Source organism: Semicossyphus pulcher, unplaced genomic scaffold, assembly GCF_022749685.1.
Source record: "Semicossyphus pulcher isolate SPU_LCO1_2020_fin unplaced genomic scaffold, fSemPul1.0.p SCAF_21, whole genome shotgun sequence".
Lineage (NCBI taxonomy): Eukaryota > Metazoa > Chordata > Actinopteri > Labriformes > Labridae > Semicossyphus > Semicossyphus pulcher.
In genome coordinates, this window is record NW_027211695.1 from 20201874 (window position 1) to 20219166 (window position 17293).

The 17293-nt window shown below is 45.6% G+C and overlaps 2 protein-coding genes across 3 annotated transcripts; both read right to left on the reverse strand.

Moving 5' to 3' along the window:
* Window positions 1–3314: 3314 nt before the first annotated feature.
* Window positions 3315–10410, reverse strand: slc16a13 (solute carrier family 16 member 13). Its single transcript, XM_069671857.1, has 6 exons — window positions 10334–10410; window positions 7492–7731; window positions 6321–6464; window positions 5976–6232; window positions 5359–5890; window positions 3315–3529 (listed from the first exon to the last, which is right to left on the reverse strand). The coding sequence occupies exons 2-6, from the start codon at window positions 7712–7714 to the stop codon at window positions 3315–3317; spliced, it is 1371 nt and encodes a 456-aa protein (XP_069527958.1). The 5' UTR covers window positions 7715–7731; window positions 10334–10410.
* Window positions 10411–13721: 3311 nt separating this feature from the next.
* bcl6b (BCL6B transcription repressor) lies at window positions 13722–17293 on the reverse strand. 2 transcript variants are annotated; one of them, XM_069672849.1, is made up of 12 exons: window positions 17189–17293; window positions 16777–16854; window positions 16471–16691; window positions 16106–16354; window positions 15882–16013; window positions 15584–15776; window positions 15301–15500; window positions 15126–15217; window positions 14893–15036; window positions 14682–14812; window positions 14014–14151; window positions 13722–13929 (listed from the first exon to the last, which is right to left on the reverse strand). In XM_069672849.1, the coding sequence occupies exons 3-12, from the start codon at window positions 16683–16685 to the stop codon at window positions 13789–13791; spliced, it is 1635 nt and encodes a 544-aa protein (XP_069528950.1). In that variant the 5' UTR covers window positions 16686–16691; window positions 16777–16854; window positions 17189–17293; the 3' UTR covers window positions 13722–13788. The 2 variants fall into 2 exon arrangements, with proteins under 2 accessions (XP_069528950.1, XP_069528949.1); XM_069672848.1 differs by having other exon boundaries at window positions 15882–16016.

The following is a 17293-nucleotide window of genomic DNA, read 5'->3' on the forward strand; positions in this document are numbered from 1 at the left end:
GGTTTCCCAGCAGAACATTGCCCAAAGCATCTCACTGCCTACGCCGGCTCGCCTTCTTCCCATAGTGCATCCTGGTGCCTTGTCTTCCCCAGGTACACACGCACCTGGCCATCCACATGATGTAAAAGAAAAGGTGACTCATCAAACCAGGCGCCCTTCTCCCATCGCTCCGTGGCCCACCTCTGATGCTGACATGCCCACTGTAGGCACTTTCGGTGGTAGACGGGGGTCAGCCATGTCCGCAGCCCCATACACAACAAACTGTGATGCTCTGTGTGTTCTGACACCTTCCTATCAGAACCAGCAGTAACTTTTTCAGCAGTTTGAGCTTCAGTAGCTCTTCTGTTGGATGGGACCACACAGGCCAGCCTCCGCTCCCTTGGTGGACCACTTCTGGCAGGTACTGGACCCGGGAACGCCCCACAAGAGCTGCAGGTTTGGAGATGCTCTGACTCCGTCGTGTAGTCGTCACAATTTGGCCCTCATCAAAGTCGCTCGCATCTTCAAACTTGCCCGTTTTTCCTTCTTCCGACACATGAACTTCGACCTGTCAGTGGTCATAATGTTACGGCTGATGAAAGAACGACTCAGAACAAGAAAGTTTAAACAAAATACGTTGCTTTTTAATCAAGATTGAGTAAAAATATGTCTAACAGTTCGTCACAGCCTGGATGTGTGAATCAGAGTGTTGAGGACAGTTACAGGGCTCCGCTGTGCTGAACAAGTGAGCGACTGTAAGTCACATGTAAAAGTCACATGCCTGTTGCATCACAGTGACCCTGCCCAGGTAGCAGCAGGTCACAGCGACCCGGCTGTTCGCTCAGCTGATCTCCAAACATCTGTGATTTACACACACAGGCTGGTTTATGGTTCGTGACGGTACAAAGTGCCTGTAAGAGAAATGATTGTGCGTTCACTTGAGAAATAACAGTCAGCAGCACAAAGCACTGATGGGAAGTGAGAGTCCTGAGGCTGACGGAGGTTTGCTGGTGTCTGCAGGGCTTTAAGAGAGGTGCTGCTAATCATAACTCCGCCTACGACAGGTACAGCAGTGCAAAGAGAACAATTACCTGTTATTATGAAATGTTACAACACACCAAAAAAGAACAACGTTAGCTGAAATGCTGAAAGACTTCTGAAAGTCCTCCGTCACACCAAAGGCTCACTGACTTTCTCCTGCTGCAGGTGGTGGTGAAACAATACTACACGATGCACAGACAGTGAATGCAGCCAAGAGTATCGGCCCTCATCACACCTGGTGCTGACATGTGGTGTTTGTGATCGGATCAGAGGTGGACAGCCTTAAAGGGCCAGTTCGCCGGCCAATTTTCATGCTAACATGGGGAGCTAATGCCATTATGGTAGGAAAATAATGCAGTCCCGTCTCTGTGCCTTTGGAGGACGCTATCCGCTTATCCAACGGGCCCTGGAAACACTGCGCCAGACTACGTAAAACGCTGGCGGAGGCCAGGGAGCTCGCTAAACTACACTTCCTCAATCTAGGACGCCGCCTCTGATGTCATGTCTTGTTCAGAATCGTCTGTTTGAAATGTCGACTGCAGACCGGAAGATTTTTTTAGACGATCCACTGGTATGTTCTCGTCGTGTCGCCTGCAGAGAAAACGGTCGTATTTCACTCCAGCGTCTCTCGCTGGGCCGTTCCTTTCAGAGGGAGGGGCGCAATGCATGCTGGGTGTTGTAGGAATGTAGAATGGGCGAAACCACGAGCTGTTTGTAAAACTTTCTCCGAAGCTATGGCGCCAATTTCAAATATTACTGCTACTCGCTATACGTGCTCACATACCCATTGCAGGGGGTACGAGGAAACATTTTATAATTTATTTCCAACTAGGAAGTACTGAGATACGCCCGCCAATAAAATGGTACGTGTGCGCTACAACTAGTTTCCCCGGGGAGACAATAACCTGTGGCACAGCCGCGCCAAAATCCAAACAGCTGCTTCCCTGCAGCAAATATGGATAAGTGGCTGAAACGTCCAGTTGCTCTGGATTCAGGAGAGCGTTCAGAGGAGCCCGCCGAGAACGCAAGAGAGAGGCCAAACCTAAACCAAGGCAGTAAAACTATGTTATATGATTCACTTCTACGTCTGTGGACCCACCGCAGCCTCAGTGCTTCTTTTGCGGTGAAGTCCCGGCAAATAACTGTTTATTTATTTTTTTATATTACTTATTTAATTTCAAGGCAACATATTATTTATTTTTATGTTTGATTTGAGTTAAAAAGAGGAAAATGCCTGAGAATTAAAAGTTCAAATTAAGGAGATAAAATAAAATGATTTAATGATCAGTTGTGTTACGTTCTACTTTTGAAGAATCATCAACACGTATGAGTGAGGGGGAACTCAAAAACAAAAAGGCTCACAAGACAAAAAAGGTGGGGAACCACTGCATTAAGAGACACCAGCTGTGACTGACAGCGGCTTTTTCCAGGGGCGGACTGCTCCTTTAAGTTCAGGTCTGAACACAGCCTCAGATCCGATCACTCAGGCCACATACGGAGGAGGTCTGGGACGCTAAGATATGACAGAGTCAGATATGTTTCCTGACTCATCTGTCCGCGCACAGTTACTATAAAGTATAAACGCCGTCTCCACATGCTGTCATCTGTCCACATGTTGTGTAGTTTATACATCTCACTGATAAACGCAGAGCTGTAGAGGAGCATCAGGCTTCATCACGTCATCACCTCGCTGTCTGTCTCTCTGTGCTCTGAGTCTGCATCTCAGTGTTTTTGTATTGATGTATTTTAAAGTCTTACTCAGGTGAACGAGGCTCCGTGTTCGTTTGCATACAGAGCGGGAAAGTGAGATCCGATCACAGGTGGTCACTGAAGATGCTCGGTGTGAACTGCTGTGCTTCGAGCTGACCACCTGTGATCGGCTCACCCAGGATAACACCGGGTCTGATCAGGGCCACAGTCAAAGTTAAAGTATGCAAACATTTAAATACGCTTGTCAGTCAAACCGCAGCAGAGTCTGATTCACACCTGAACAACTAGCTTCATAGTTTCTGCTTCATATTAAATTAACAACAAAAGAAAATTCCTTCACAGTCTCACCTTGCGTGCATCCTTCTGAGCATGTGTAAAATGTAGTGAAGAAGTTAAAGGTCGTACTGGCCTAAACATTAAACTGTGGTTATGTTGTGTAACAGAGCGTGGCCCCTTTATGCTGCTTGTGTTTACACAGTGAGCTTCTGAGGAATAATGCAAACACGAGTGCAGCACCGTCAAGTATTGAAAAGCCTCCCGACCCCGAAGTCCTTCAGTCTCGCAGGTGACGAGCTTCCGTGTGTTCAGCTCCTCACGTCAGAGGGCAAACTGTTCATCTGCTCCATCTCCGGGCGTAAACTCTTATCTCTGTCGTCAAGGGAACGCCTCTGAGGAGCAGGCGGGTCTTTGCAGGAGAAGTAGCGAGGCAGGGTGGCCATGGTCAGAGTGCCGAGGACGAGGAAGCTGCCCGCCACCAGGAAAGAGGCGACGTAGTTGCCCGTGACGTCCTTGAGGAACCCTTTGAATGAGCGGAGAAGATTCACATTAAAACACAGGAGCATAACGAGCCGCAGACGTGCTCTCATAGTTACCAGTTATCGCCAGTGGGAGGCGCTCAAAGGTACAACATTGAACCTTTAAATGTTGATTTATTCAAATATCCAAACAGAGAAGCTTCACAGGTCTTATTATTCCCATGATGCTAGTTTGATGGAGTTCTTAAAGGGCCAGTGCGACTAAATTATATGAAACTGGTGAATAAAACTTTCTCTGAATCCATGACGTGTTGGAATAATTAATAACAAACAACAACAACAACAATTTTATAACCTGATTATGTCATATTATCAGCATTAGTAAGTATATATTGGTTTTGTTGCAAATAACCTTTTTTATTAATTTATGAATCACTCATTTTCTTTGTCTTATGATGTCCTGAAAGTCACTGATCACATAGAGGTAGGTCAGGTACGGCAGTGTTTGTTTGTTTGTTTGTTTGTTTGTTGTTTAAACAATCTACACATCTTCCTGTCACATCCACGTTCTCTTCCACGTTACCGTTAAAAACCCACAAAAACACCAGCGATGGAAGAACAGCTTCCGACATCATGCACCATTTTTAACAGCAGGTGTAACTGATAACACTGATTGCTGCCGGAGCAGAGATGTCGTTAGCGTAATGAGTCACCTGTGCTTCTCCTGCTAAGCTGACTGCTGAGAAAATGTGTGTGAGTATACGACTTCTTTGGTAAACGGATGCTTTGCTGTTTTAAAGCCCCCCTCCAGTGAACATCCAGTGTGTAACCTTGTAAACATCTTCAGGTGCTACAAGACATATCAGGGACAACATCAGCAGTCATCTCCACGGCTGGGCCTGTCTGCTTTTAAACTGCAGTGTACCAAGGACAGGCTGAACAACACGTTTTCAGATTGGCAGGTTTGAGATGTCACAAACCTAAGGAGCCAATCCTGTTAATGGACGGGGTGACGCTATGCATATCATTATGTGTAACCTATGGCAACCACTTTGGCGATGCTTGAGCCAGCTGACTGCTAACGTAAACGTTACTACTGCTAATGACTACATTTCAAGCTCGCTAAGTTTCAACAAGTTGCCGCTAAACGATGGCAGAGACGTGTTTTGTTTTCGCGACGGAGCGGGTGGTTGGACATGTGCACAGTGGGCGGGGCCTGTGCTGAATTTTTAATGAGGGATAAAGAGGAGACGCCTCGGGAGGATTTTTAAGGTAATTAAACATATTTTGCAGAAAATACGTTTATTATTTCAAGTATTTTATACGTCTGAAAACAAGACTGGAGCTGGTGTTTAACATTTAGCTAACCTGAACCTCAAGAACGAACTTTTGATCGGAAAGGAAAAAGAAAAGATGCTTTTAAATAAAGACTTTGTTTCATTTTTAAAGTTCAAGTTAAAGAATTAACTCATCTTGTTTAACCACAAACCAAAAACACTGTTGGTTTGAATGTGTAAAATATATATTTCATTAATCCTGAGGCCTTACTCTTTAATTTAATCGTGGTGGAGACAGAAATCTGACAAAATGCATCAAAAAAATCGGCTCTTCTGATTGGCTCAGAACCAGATGAGGTGAGAAAATGTTTTAACCTGTAATCTGGATGTTGTGACTCTTTAACACATTCTTTTCTGTGTGTGGAGGCACAGCTAAGGAAACTGTCGGACCCTGATTAGTGCAATTAATGTTTGACTGCTTGTCGCCTCAGTGTGTTAACTTGTGTTTATGGTCTGAGTCAGGTCACTCTAGATGACCTGAAACAAAGTGACCTACATAGAGATGTACAATAACTGCTGGTTCAGTGTGCTCGTACCTGACAGAGGAGCCCCCAGCAGTCCGGCCCCGCTCTCGATGAGCTGCAGCAGCCCGAGGGCCCCCATCACACGCTCCACACCCACGATCATGGGCACCACGGCGAACACCAGAGAGGTCAGCGCCCCGGAGCAGAAGCCGTACAGGAGGCTGATCGCCATCAGAGCGGAGTAGGAACTGGACAAGGAGCTCACAGGCAGCAGCATGATGAACACTCCCGCCAGCGTCGTCCACACGCTCAGTAAATGAAGCAGGCGGAAGTGAGCCAGGTCAGAGAACCAGCCCGACACGATGCGGCCCAGGATGTCCGTGGCGCCCGCAGCCGACATGACGAAAGCCGCCTGGTACTCGGAGAAGCCGGCTTGGCGGCTGTGGGCCACCAGGTGGAAGTACGGCACGAAGTAGCCGACGTTAAGAAGCGTGATGGCGAGCGTGTAGGTGATGTACGGCCTCTCGAAGAGCAGCGACAGCTCCAGGTGGGAGGAGATTCTGTGCAGCAAGGACGCACGTGACGACTTGTTTTCTGTTTCCACCTGCTGGAAGGAAAAGAAGGACATGTCACGGCTATGTGCTCTCTATAAGCTGATATAACAGATGTAGACAGCACTCCTTCCCCACCTTCTCTGGGGCTTTAGGTCGTCTCTGTGGACGTATCAGGGCTCCGCAGGGCACGATGTTGAGGCTGAGGCCCCCCAGAATCAGCAAGGCCCCTCGCCAAGCGTACTTCTCCACCAGCAGCTGGAAGAGCGGGTTGAAAGCGAAAGAGGAGAGGCCAATGCTCGAGAACCCTATTCCCAAAGCCAGGGTGCGCCTGCGGGTGAAGTTAGCCATGACTGTAGCCACCATGGGAGTGAAGACGAGCCCCCAGCCCAGACCTGGAGGAGGGGAAGAGAGAAGAACCATGGGTTACCTGATTAACAGTTAACTGGGTAAACAAGGATGAGATTCTTTAGCTGCTGTTACCTGAGATAACACCCATGGTGAGATAGAGGTGAACCAGACAGGTGGCCTGAGAGGCGAGTATGAGGCCGAGTCCTGCGAGACACCCCCCCGTCATCACCACCAGGCGGGCATCATATGCATTACAAAGCGCTGCACCCAGAGGACCTGCAAACACACACACGCACACACACACACACACACACACACACACACATCTCTGTTAGTGTGGGCATAAAGCCTGCAGTCAACTTAGCAACTACGACGTGCTAAGTCAATCAAATCAATTTATTTGCACAGCATGAAAAAGATAGATAGCTTACCGAGCCTACCTAGCTGCCTACCTATGTAAAAATGTGTGGCGTCTCCCACAAGCTAAAGCCAGCTAGCTATTAGCACAAGAATGGTGGAGAAATGTAGTTGGATCACACATAAGCGCTCGCTCCAGCAGGTCATTACAGCTGCTGTATATGATGTTTACACTGACAGAAGTATCTTACAACATACACGTCATGTTTTTTAATGGTTGCATAATTCCATTAAAGGCACTAAAAGCTTATTATTTCACTCTGTGATACCCGTGGAGTAGCTTAGCATTATTAGCAATCATGTTTCTCACACTGGTGCTCTGTGCAGACCCTCATACGGCCTAAAACGACTCGGTCAGCTCTGTCCCTTTAAGAAAACCCCGCCCCTACAAGCCTATTGTCTTCTGATTGGCCAGCAGTTGTGACGTCACAAAGTGCAGCGTGTAGAAAAAACTGTGTGAAACCTGGCGTTCACAGCTGAGATTACTCCAACATAGTTTCACCTACAGATTTGAAACTTCACCCACGTGTAGTCTGAACATCCAACATTATAACATTATATATGACTTAAATGTGAAACAGCATAATACCCCCTCTTTAAATAAAATGGTGCACACTTTCAACACATTTTACCCCTGAAATCTTGCATATTTTGTATCTTTGGAAACGACAGTTTAAAATACGTTTCTGTGGGTTTAAACAAACATTTGCTATCTAGCAGTTTGTAATGAGTTACATGCTGGTGCTCATTAAAGGTTAATGAGTACAGCCCTTTTTTTCTTTAAACAAACCAACTTTACAACGTTCAAACTCTTTCTGTGTTTCAGTTTCAACTGATAAACCTCTCACAGACGTATTAGAAACAGCACATTCATACTTGGACTCACTGAAGAACTGCTGAGCTGCCAGGCCCGTGGAGGAGATCCAGGAGATGGCCTGAGCGCTCTCCTCAAAGTACTGCACAAACTCCACGAAGAAGATCCCCAGGCTGCGCATCAGGCCGAACACCAGGCTCGTGCTGATGAAGAGGGCGCCCACCAGCACCCAGCCCCAACCTCCATCCGGACCCTCGGCTTCATCGCGCTCCGCTTTGGGCTTCAGCTTTGTCATGTCTTATCGAGATCCAGCTGCAAAAACAAAACAAATGGAAGCTGAAGCAGAGTGAGAGGGGAAGAGTTGGAGAAGATCCAAGCGAGTGAGACGTCCTCCTTCAGCAGCGGTGCAGGGCAGGTCTCAGGGCCTCTCTGGTTGTCAACAGCTGTAATGATTAACTTCCCACAGGCCAATAGATGCACTGAGTGTGCAGCGCAAGTGTGACTCGGCTGCTGGTAGGTGAGAGGTCGACTCTGGCAATGACTGCTGAGGTGTTCATGGTTCAGCTATGATGAAATATTTGTTCATATATATATATATATGTTCAACTGTGAGAAACAACTTTCACTGATGGTTTTTATGCTACAGTGGACATGCAGCTGTCTGCAGAGGAGACAAGGGAAATAAAAGAGGTCTGCAGCGTCAGACTTTAACCCTCAATTTATGACACTATTGTCATCTGTTAGCCACAAATAAGCCACTATGCAAATGCACAGTGGATTTAGTTGTTGTTGACAGTTTAGATGAACTTCCTTTTAACCAGAACTTTCCATGTGTGATGTAGAGAATAGATCTTAAGGGTCAAATATGCAGCCATAGCTTGCTTATCATTTAAAAACCAGAAAACATTTATTTTGCTTTAAAGCGACTAAGTTATTACAAGTTAACGCGGTAAAAAAGGACTCAACAAGCAGCAAAAAGACGGTAAGAAGATGATCACCCGATGCATCCTCTCACACCTCAGAAAACAAACATGCTGCGGTTAAATACATTCTGTGACCTGCTATAACTGGAACATCGTGAGGAGTTTCCCACATCTTCACTTTACTGGTTTCTTTTGAGTCAGCTGTCAGCTGATGCTACATGCTTCCTGAAAACGGACTCCTCTTTAATGTGCTTACTAATGTAGAAACATCAACATGCTCATCGTGTTTTATTTGTCCTGTCGCTTCTGCAGCTGTTGGCGAAAAAACACTTAAAGGAGAAGTTCTTTATTTTTAAACCTGGGCCCTACCCGTCCACTAAAAGTGTTTGTTTTTGCCTCTTACAGGCTCAGGTTGTTACCCCAGGCATCTGACAACATTACGGAAATGATCCCAACAATGATCGTCCTTTTCTTAAAGAGTACGATCCTTTTTGTGTAACCAGAGGCAGAAGTCTCGCTCAAGGAGAAGTCTCGCTCTGAAATCCTGTGGGTGGTGAGATGTTACCTGAACAGGACGGTGGAAATGTGAGAGAGAGATGTTGGTAGAGATTCTTCAATTACTATGAGCTCTTCTTCCACTCTGGCTCGAATAAATAGGGACGGCCATCGAATTCAAATGCCTCATCTTCATCATCGAAATCACGTAAATATTCAGCCATGGCTTCTGTAATATATTCCTGCTGGCAGTCCTCTATGTAAACAAATCCTCTCTCCAACTCTAACTCACGTTTCCACCGTCCTGTTCGGGTAACACCTCACCAGCTGCGAGATTTCAGAGCGAGACTTCTGTTTCTGGTTACACAAAAAGGATCGTACTCTTTAAAAAAAGGACGATCTTTGTAGGGATCATTTCCGACATGTTGTCCGACACCTGGAGCGACAATCTGAGTCAGTGTGGAAAAAAACACTTTCAGTGGACGTGCTTTGATTGGGCGCTGTCGCCCCAGTGGATTATGTTGCAGCCATTGCGGCCGTATCGTGGCAACGGCGGAGGAGGACACCTACTGGACCGATGAGTCATTTCGACACACAAATTTGTAAAAAAAAAAAAAAAATAGGGCCCAGGTTTAAAAACACCGAACTTCTCCTTTAACTTCTGAATATAAAACTGGTAAACTTTCTATGCCTGAGCGTGTAGTTTAGAAACCTGCTGAGTAATATCAAACAAAATTTGTATTATTTGTGTTGCTGGTTGTGCTGTACTTTCCCCTGTTGCTACATTTGAGTTGAAATGAGCCTCAGCTCATTGACCTTACCTAACACCACTCACTTCACTGCTGCAGGAATTACAGGAATGTGCAACCAGTCCTCCGTCAAACACACAGGGACTACAAGACTGGTCAATTACAATTATTTTTGGCTTGCCAGTAGGAAGGTTGTTGTTTACGGTTACATTTAATACATTATAAACGTGTATTTATTGTATTATCCTACGTTACAGACACCAGGATATTTCTACACGCGGACCTGCACACACGTGCTGGTTCCTCCAGGAGGCTGCAGCCACACAGAAACAGCCAGTGAGCTTCACGCATCATTAATTACAAAACAACCCTAACTACTAACAGGTAGACGGGCGAGAACATACTCTGCACGTGCTTACATGACGTAGGCTGCACACTGCGCTTGCGCACTAGCTGTTACACACAGCTGGAAAAAAAATTAATATGGTTTTAGCGGTAAATACATATCTTTGATGATGCAGAGACACTTTACTCAATTAATCACCGACTGCCGTAATAAAGGTGAATGCTGTGCCGGTATGGGTGAGGTTATGAGCATGTTTACAAAAGAAATTAACCGTTTCATAACCTGAAAACCTGCTACATTGGTAATATAGAGCCAATAACAACGTACGTCCCTGACTATTCAACGATTTTAAAACGGCTCACAGCCTAAAAAAAGCTTCAGTTAAACTCGACACTACTCACCCTCGGTGTGTCAGCTTTGTCCGGAGCAGCACATGGTCCACAGTCTCCAAGTTCACTGTGACAAACAACCAAATGAATGCAAGTCTCTCTGAAACCATGAGCAGCGGCGGAGAAGTTTAACAGTCAGTATAGAGCAAAGTGTAAACGGTACACGCGTGCGCAGTCTTCACGGAGGCGCGCGCATTCGGCATAGCTGCATGGATCATAACTGATGTGTCAAAATCTCCGTTGAAATGTCTCAGTTGAGTTAAATATCTTATGAACATTTGAGGATAAGCTTACAGTAACCATTGTCAGACATTTTACTGTCGCATTAGAGTCTCTCGGCTACATCTTCCTCCAATATTGACCACAAACTTTGTGTGAGGAAAGAGTTTCAGGTGAACCAGGCCAACGTGTTAACTCGAAATTCACTGGTGGGCAGCTGTTGTTGAGGGAAATAATTTATCTGCAACTTTAAAGTGCATGAATAGCAATGGCTGTTGAGAGCTAGTTATTGTGAATTAAGCATACATAGCCTAAAGACATTAGGCGTAAGCTAATATAATACACACTGGGACACATTAAACTACAGAAATACAAAAAACATGTCGCACATATCGGACTTACGGGGAATAATTCATGTTATTTACTTAAAGCTGCTGTGAGGAACTCTTGGTTTGTGTTGATGTTGGCGCCCCCTGTGGACAAAGTCGTACCTCTTACCTCTTTGCTGATTTTGTCCTGTACATGTACATCCTGCTTTCTTTAACAGTCACATGCATCACTCACTTTAAATGTTTGCCCTGGGAAATGTAAACAAAGGCAGCGTGCAGTAAATCTCTTCGTCTGACACCTACTCTCCGCCAGCAGCTTCAGACATTAACAATAACTATAAAGAAATATTTCATCTTGTCGCTGATGGTCTGGTTTGTAGGTCATACAGAGTAAACACACAGCGTAAACTCCCCACAGGAGCTTTAAACGATCACATATTCTCATTACATTTCTATTTATAGAATGTTCCTTTTTGTTTCTAATTTAAGGAAGCATGTGACTGAATAATGTTCTGCTGGCACAAGCTAGAAGACAAAGGACCTCCTTTTTTATTAAAAAACTAAGAAGTGCACAGCTTGAGGAAAACATAAACCGCATTAAAAAGAAACTACACAAAGACTCTAGACTCTTAAATTACCCTTTTTCTCAATGGGATCTGGTTAAACATCCAACTACATAACTTTTGTTAGAAATACGTTGTTGTTTTTTTACTTTTGGTAACAAAAAAGGCCAAAACTTAAATGCCCTATGCAGGACCTGCTCCTTCAAAATAAAAGCATGACCGGGGAATTTGTTTCTTTTATAGTTTTTAGAAAGAATTGTTGAGGTTTTGAATGACTTACGAGTGTATTGAAGCCAAACATGTTTGGATCACTCTGGATCAGGTACTTCAAAGACTTAATAACTCAGTCTGACACTGATTACTCCTTACAAGCACCTACAGGATGTTTTGTGATAACAACAGCTAACGTTTTAAGGTGTGCTCGGCTGACTGACACTTGACACAGTTTACTTAATGAGAAATAAGAGCACAGGTCCAATGTTTCAAGGCGTAATAATTACTTAGCTCTAAGGAGTTAAGAATAGATAGATAGATACTAGAAGAAGGAATATACATTATATACATCCAGGAATTCTAACAGCAATAATAAATAACAACCTCAGCTATATTAATCTAAAATATAAAGAAATATATATCTTAATATAAACATAAATTATAGCCTTTATAGACGGTGAAGTGTGCATATTTTTTTAAATATCCGACCATAAAGCATCAAAGCTACAGAGTCTGGATGGACAGAGACAAACTTTAACACAGTTGGGCCCATGGGTTTACAGATGTGTGACACTAGAGGGAGCTGTCCACAAGGTTTTTAACTCCACTACCTCCTGACAGCTGCGTACATGATCGTAATAGATTCAACAACACTACAGCAAGAAGGTAAAACTTACCTTTATTGGTATAAAGGGTTTATTATTCATTTTCTCTTCCAACATTAGATAATTATAATTTATAATTTGCTCAGTTTTTACTTGTAGTGTGGGTGGAAACCGAGATATTGTCTGACGAGAAGAGAAGATTGTTCTGTAGCAATTATGATACATTAATGTGCCATGGTTCACCACTGAAGCACAACATGAAATCAAATGATAGGGGCGTGACAGAGCATGTGAGCCGTCTAGGAGTCCTCTTTCTTTCCCAACAGACTCTTTGTGATGTTTGTGAGTTGTGGGGAGACTCTAGAAATTGATGAAGGGGAAAAACTGTGTCATCTATTTACTTTTTTTCTCTGTGGAGGAGGGAGGGCGAATGCTGGAAAGTCCCGTCTGACTTCCAACGTTTGTATGCCGAACGTGGACAATAAGCCCGGCTAGCCACAACTCATCAGGGAGCAGGAAGCCAAGGGGGGGTGACAGAGGGTGGGAGAGTTCAGCAGGAGTCTGCAGCTCCTCCACGGCCCGACCTCCTGACCTCCAGGAAGCACCGGGCGAGCTCGCGCACGTGTGGCCAGCCGGGTATAGTGTGAGGAGTTTAGGGGAAGCAGGAGGAAGCAGGTGCCCTACGCCTCATTGTTTCCACAAAAGAAAAACAGAGTGTGGAAAACGGAGAAGACGTGATTCACGGGGAGAAAGAGTGCGGTAATGAGAGGAAGGAAGTGCAGGGAGGAGAGAGGCCGAGGGAACACCGCTGAAAGAGAAATACTGCACTTACATATTCCAGATATGTTTGAGACAGTCGATATGAAATGACACACTGAACACCGAAGCTCCAATTGATATAAAAAGATTTAATTTAAATTGTACAAAACCATCTTTGTCCAGCAAATCACCTCATACAAATTACAGTCATTGTACTTCAATTTCTCGTGTCAGAAAACTATTCAACTTCTAAACTTCACTACAAGACGACTAAGTCCTCAGCCTGCCTGGACTGTGAGAGCAAACATAGTGTTTATTTAAAGAACACGCAGGCCCCAGGCCTCAAGGTTAACTTAAATCTGAGTTAAATATTTAATAGAAGGAAATCAGTTACCTAACACTGAGTAAGTGCTTCTCCAGGCTCTCGTCTTCCGCCTCATAAAACTTCCTTTCTCTTTCGTTCACACATTCACATTCTTCTTCATAATCCAGCGTACACACAACCTTCTTCTCCATGTCGCGTTTCCTTCTTTCTACCTCTTCTCAAACCTTCAAAATCACTTTCCTTAACATCATCTCATCTCACGAACGCCCCCAACGACTAGCTCCAAGCTCCAAACCTCATCTGATAGCATGTTGATGCTAAAGGCTACTAGCATCTCTTTCTCCAAAGTACAACAGGCACCAATAATTTCAAATTTCAAAGGTTAAATGTCTAATTTTCTTTTTTGATTTTTTCTGACCACTTTGTTGATGAAAGGGTCAAAGGTCAGAGCTCCTCAGCAGGCCTGCAGCAGGGGCTGGTAGGGCTCGGTCAGGACCTTATAGCGGATCTTGGTGTTGGTGACGGCTCCGTGTTTCTGCCGCAGGTGCAGACGCAGCTGACTCTTGTGGCGGAAGTGCAGGTCGCACTTCTCGCACTGCGAAAACAAGAGGTCAACACATTAAACAAGGAGTGGCGATAACAGAGGAAGAGCTGTGTTTGCACTGGTCAGTCGACTCACAGTGTAAGGCTTCTCTCCGGTGTGAATGCGCAGGTGGCTCTTCAGGGTCTGCAGGTGGCGGAAGCGGGTCCCACAGGTGTGGCAGGGGTACGGTTTCTCCCCGGTGTGGATCAGAACGTGGGCCCTCAGGTGTGCAACCTAACAACAAACAAACAAACCATTTAAAAACTTTATCAGTCTAAATGATTTGACAGATTGACGCTACCTTCAAAATAAAATTCTGGACACATTTTTTCAACGACCCCCTTCAAACTAGACTCTTAAATTACCCTTTTTCTCAATGGGATCTGGTTTAACATCCAACTACATAACTTTTGTTAGAAATACGTTGTTGTTTTTTTACTTTTGGTAACAAAAAAGGCAAAACTTAAATGCCCTATGCAGGACCTGCTCCTTCAAAATAAAAGCATGACCATGGAATTTGTTTCTTTTATAGTTTTTCGAAAGAATTGTTGAGGTTTTGAATGACTTACGAGTGTATTGAAGCCAAACATGTTTGGATCACTCTGGATCAGGTGCTTCAAAGACTAAATAACTCAGTCTGACACTGATTACTCCTTACAAGCACCCACAGGATGTTTTGTTTTTAAGGTGTGCTCGGCTGACTGACACTTGTTTTATAAAGGAGTGAACTTCAGGCACTCAGTACACACACACAGTTTACTTACCTGAACGAATCGAGCGCCGCAGGTGTCACAGCGGTACGGTTTCTCTCCTGAGTGAATGCGAGAGTGAGTCTTCAGGTTGGCCGGTCGGTTGAACTGGGCGCCGCACACATTGCAGCGGTACGGCTTGTCACCTAGGGGGGCAAAGGTCACCGTCAGGTATTTGTTTTAATATAAATAAAGAGAACAGGGAGTCGTTTTTTTATAGTCTCACCTGAGCAAACTGTTTTGGTTGTTTGGAGGTTTCCAGAATAACAGAAGGGCACGTAGTAGCTCTCACGCTTGATTGCGTGATGGGTGTGGCGTGCAGCCTCCGGATCAGTGGGGTGCAGGTTTGGGAAAATGGTGCAGGGGGAGACTGAGGACGCAGAGACATCACACATTTAAACATGTGATACAGTCTGAATGTGTGTAAAGGTAGATTATCTGAAGAGGTTTGGTTCATACCTGTTCCTTCATTCTGAGGGGGAGGCACAGAGGGGGGTGGCCCGAGGGGAGGGGCTCGGCCAGAACCCTCGATGCAGGAGGCCTGCCCCTGTCTGACGGAGAGACAATCACGATTATATAGTTGCAAAAACACAAAAAATGTTCCTCTCTTGTTTTATAAGTCTCATGTGTTTACCTATCAATCTGACCAGGCACTTCTCCAGACCACGCCTCTGTGGCTGCTGCTTTGGGTGTCGAGCCCATCCCGGCGCCTGTGGGTGCCTCTTCCACCTCCTCCTCCTTCACCGTGGTGGCTGCACACAGCGGGTTCAGGACGATGTACTTGTATTTCTTCCAGTTGCAAGCCTTTGGGTCCGGAGTGGCTTTGATATCACTCTGGAGAAAATACAAAATCAAGTTATTACTTTAACGTACATGTAATTAATAGAGACTACATTTTTAATCTTCTCTAAACGCACCACGAGGTTTTTGTTGCAGGTGTTTGATTCTGCAGGGGAGTTTGGTTGGCAGCTGGAGCGGGCGGGGCTGTCCGGAGATGGAGCCGGGGTGCCTGTGGAGGGCGACTCAGGCTCTCCTTTCAGCAGGTGTGACCCGGGCTGGCAGGTCGGGAAAGCCCCCGGCTTGAGAGAGCCCCCGACATCCGCAGGGACCCTGCAGGAGAAACACAGGAAGTGCTGTAATGAGCTGAACAAACACACGGAGCAGGGCAGAAGCTGCTCATTTCGCCACATACAGCTACAGATGTGTTTAAGGTACCTTGTTGCTGCTGCTGTTGGGAGGAATCTCTGGGGTCCTGTGTTTGGTAGGTCCCCTCCTTTGGGGGCTACAGAGGCTACAGACACCCTGGAGTCCAGCTCCAGTTGTGGGTGTCGTGCACTCTTATCCTCCCTGCTGAGAAACAAAGAACTTGTCAAACACTTGTCCTGTGTCTCAATTTAATGTACATGTTCATCCAGCAGATGGTCTCTCTCGTGCCTCACCAGTGCAGCTGCATGAAGTCCCTGCAGGTGTGAGCCACGTGGTCCATCTGCAGGTAGGTTGCCGCAGTGAGCACCCCAGTGACGGTGTTAGGCGTCAGAGGGAGGCGGGAGGTGTACATGAAGTCGAGCAGCAGGGAGACGCTCGATGGGTCCAAGGTGTCGGGGAGGGAGACGGTCATGAGCTGCTCCCCGCTGCCGCCACGCCCCTGAAGCAACACGCGGCGGGAGTACAGCGAGTAGAAGAACCCACTGAAGGGAGAGAGGGAAAGAGTGTTTTAAAGAAGGCAGAACTGGTAGGGAAGGGATGGGTAGCAGTCTCCTCAAGAGGGACTATTTTGTGTGCATGCGTTCGTTTTTGCACCAACCTGCAGGCCACAAGCACAGCACAGTGCGCCCGCAGGTGCACCTTCCCCACGACCAGGGTGGTGTCGGTCAGGATGTTGCGGTGCCGGAGTTCGTTCAGGTTCAGCAGCACGTCGTTGGAGTGGCGGGTGAACTCCTTCACGTATCCCTCCGCCGGGGAAGAAGACCTCATCTCCTGCACTCTGTCTGCCCTGAATCCCTCCAGTACTTCCATCATCTGAATCTGCAGGAAGAGCGTTACGAGAATGAATGACTCATGAAATAATGCATGAATTAAAATGTCATTATAACGCTCTTTAATGACTCACCTTTGTGTAAGTGATAGAATAAATAAACAGGAGTGTCCCAGACACTTCTGTTAGGTGAGACCAGCTCCCTGCTCGTACCTGCAGGAGGAACATAAGAGACATCCCCTTGATTTGTTTTCATTCCTAATTAAAGTTGTAGGAAAGTTGCAACCACTGAAAGCTCATCGAGACATTAAATGTTGTGAAAAATCAAAAATTCAACCATTTTAAAGTTTTAAATTCACCTTACAGTCACTGAAAACAGTTTAAATAAAAAAGGATGGACGTCCTCTATGTTCAAATCTAAATTTAAATCTTAACTTTTAACAAACTTCTCAACATCTACACATAAAAACAAACAATCTTAAATAAAAAAAGCAGTCAGACGACCATTAAAGTTAAAATATTCTTAGAAAACGATTCTCTGACTCACCCCGACCAGCAGGGACGAGATCCAACGTTCACCGCGCTGCCTTCAAACCCCTTCGGCTCGGTCTCCAAAGACGTGAAGCAGGGGCTCCTCTACAGCCTCCACTGA

What these genes read in the sequence shown, in the direction of transcription:
- slc16a13 (XM_069671857.1), bottom strand. Translation starts at nt 7,714, where the DNA reads ATGACAAAGCTGAAGCCCAAAGCGGAGCGCGATGAAGCCGAGGGTCCG. An exon ending in GACCTAAAGCCCCAGAGAAG is followed by an intron (nt 5,891 to 5,975) that starts GTGGGGAAGGAG and finishes TCCTTCCAGCAG; the next exon opens with GTGGAAACAGAAAACAAGTC. An exon ending in GCTGGGGGCTCCTCTGTCAG is followed by an intron (nt 3,530 to 5,358) that starts GTACGAGCACAC and finishes GCTCATTCAAAG; the next exon opens with GGTTCCTCAAGGACGTCACG.
- bcl6b (XM_069672848.1), bottom strand. Translation starts at nt 16,685, where the DNA reads ATGATGGAAGTACTGGAGGGATTCAGGGCAGACAGAGTGCAGGAGATG. An exon ending in CCTGCAACAAAAACCTCGTG is followed by an intron (nt 15,501 to 15,583) that starts GTGCGTTTAGAG and finishes TATTTTCTCCAG; the next exon opens with AGTGATATCAAAGCCACTCC. An exon ending in GCGGCGCTCGATTCGTTCAG is followed by an intron (nt 14,152 to 14,681) that starts GTAAGTAAACTG and finishes GTTTGTTGTTAG; the next exon opens with GTTGCACACCTGAGGGCCCA.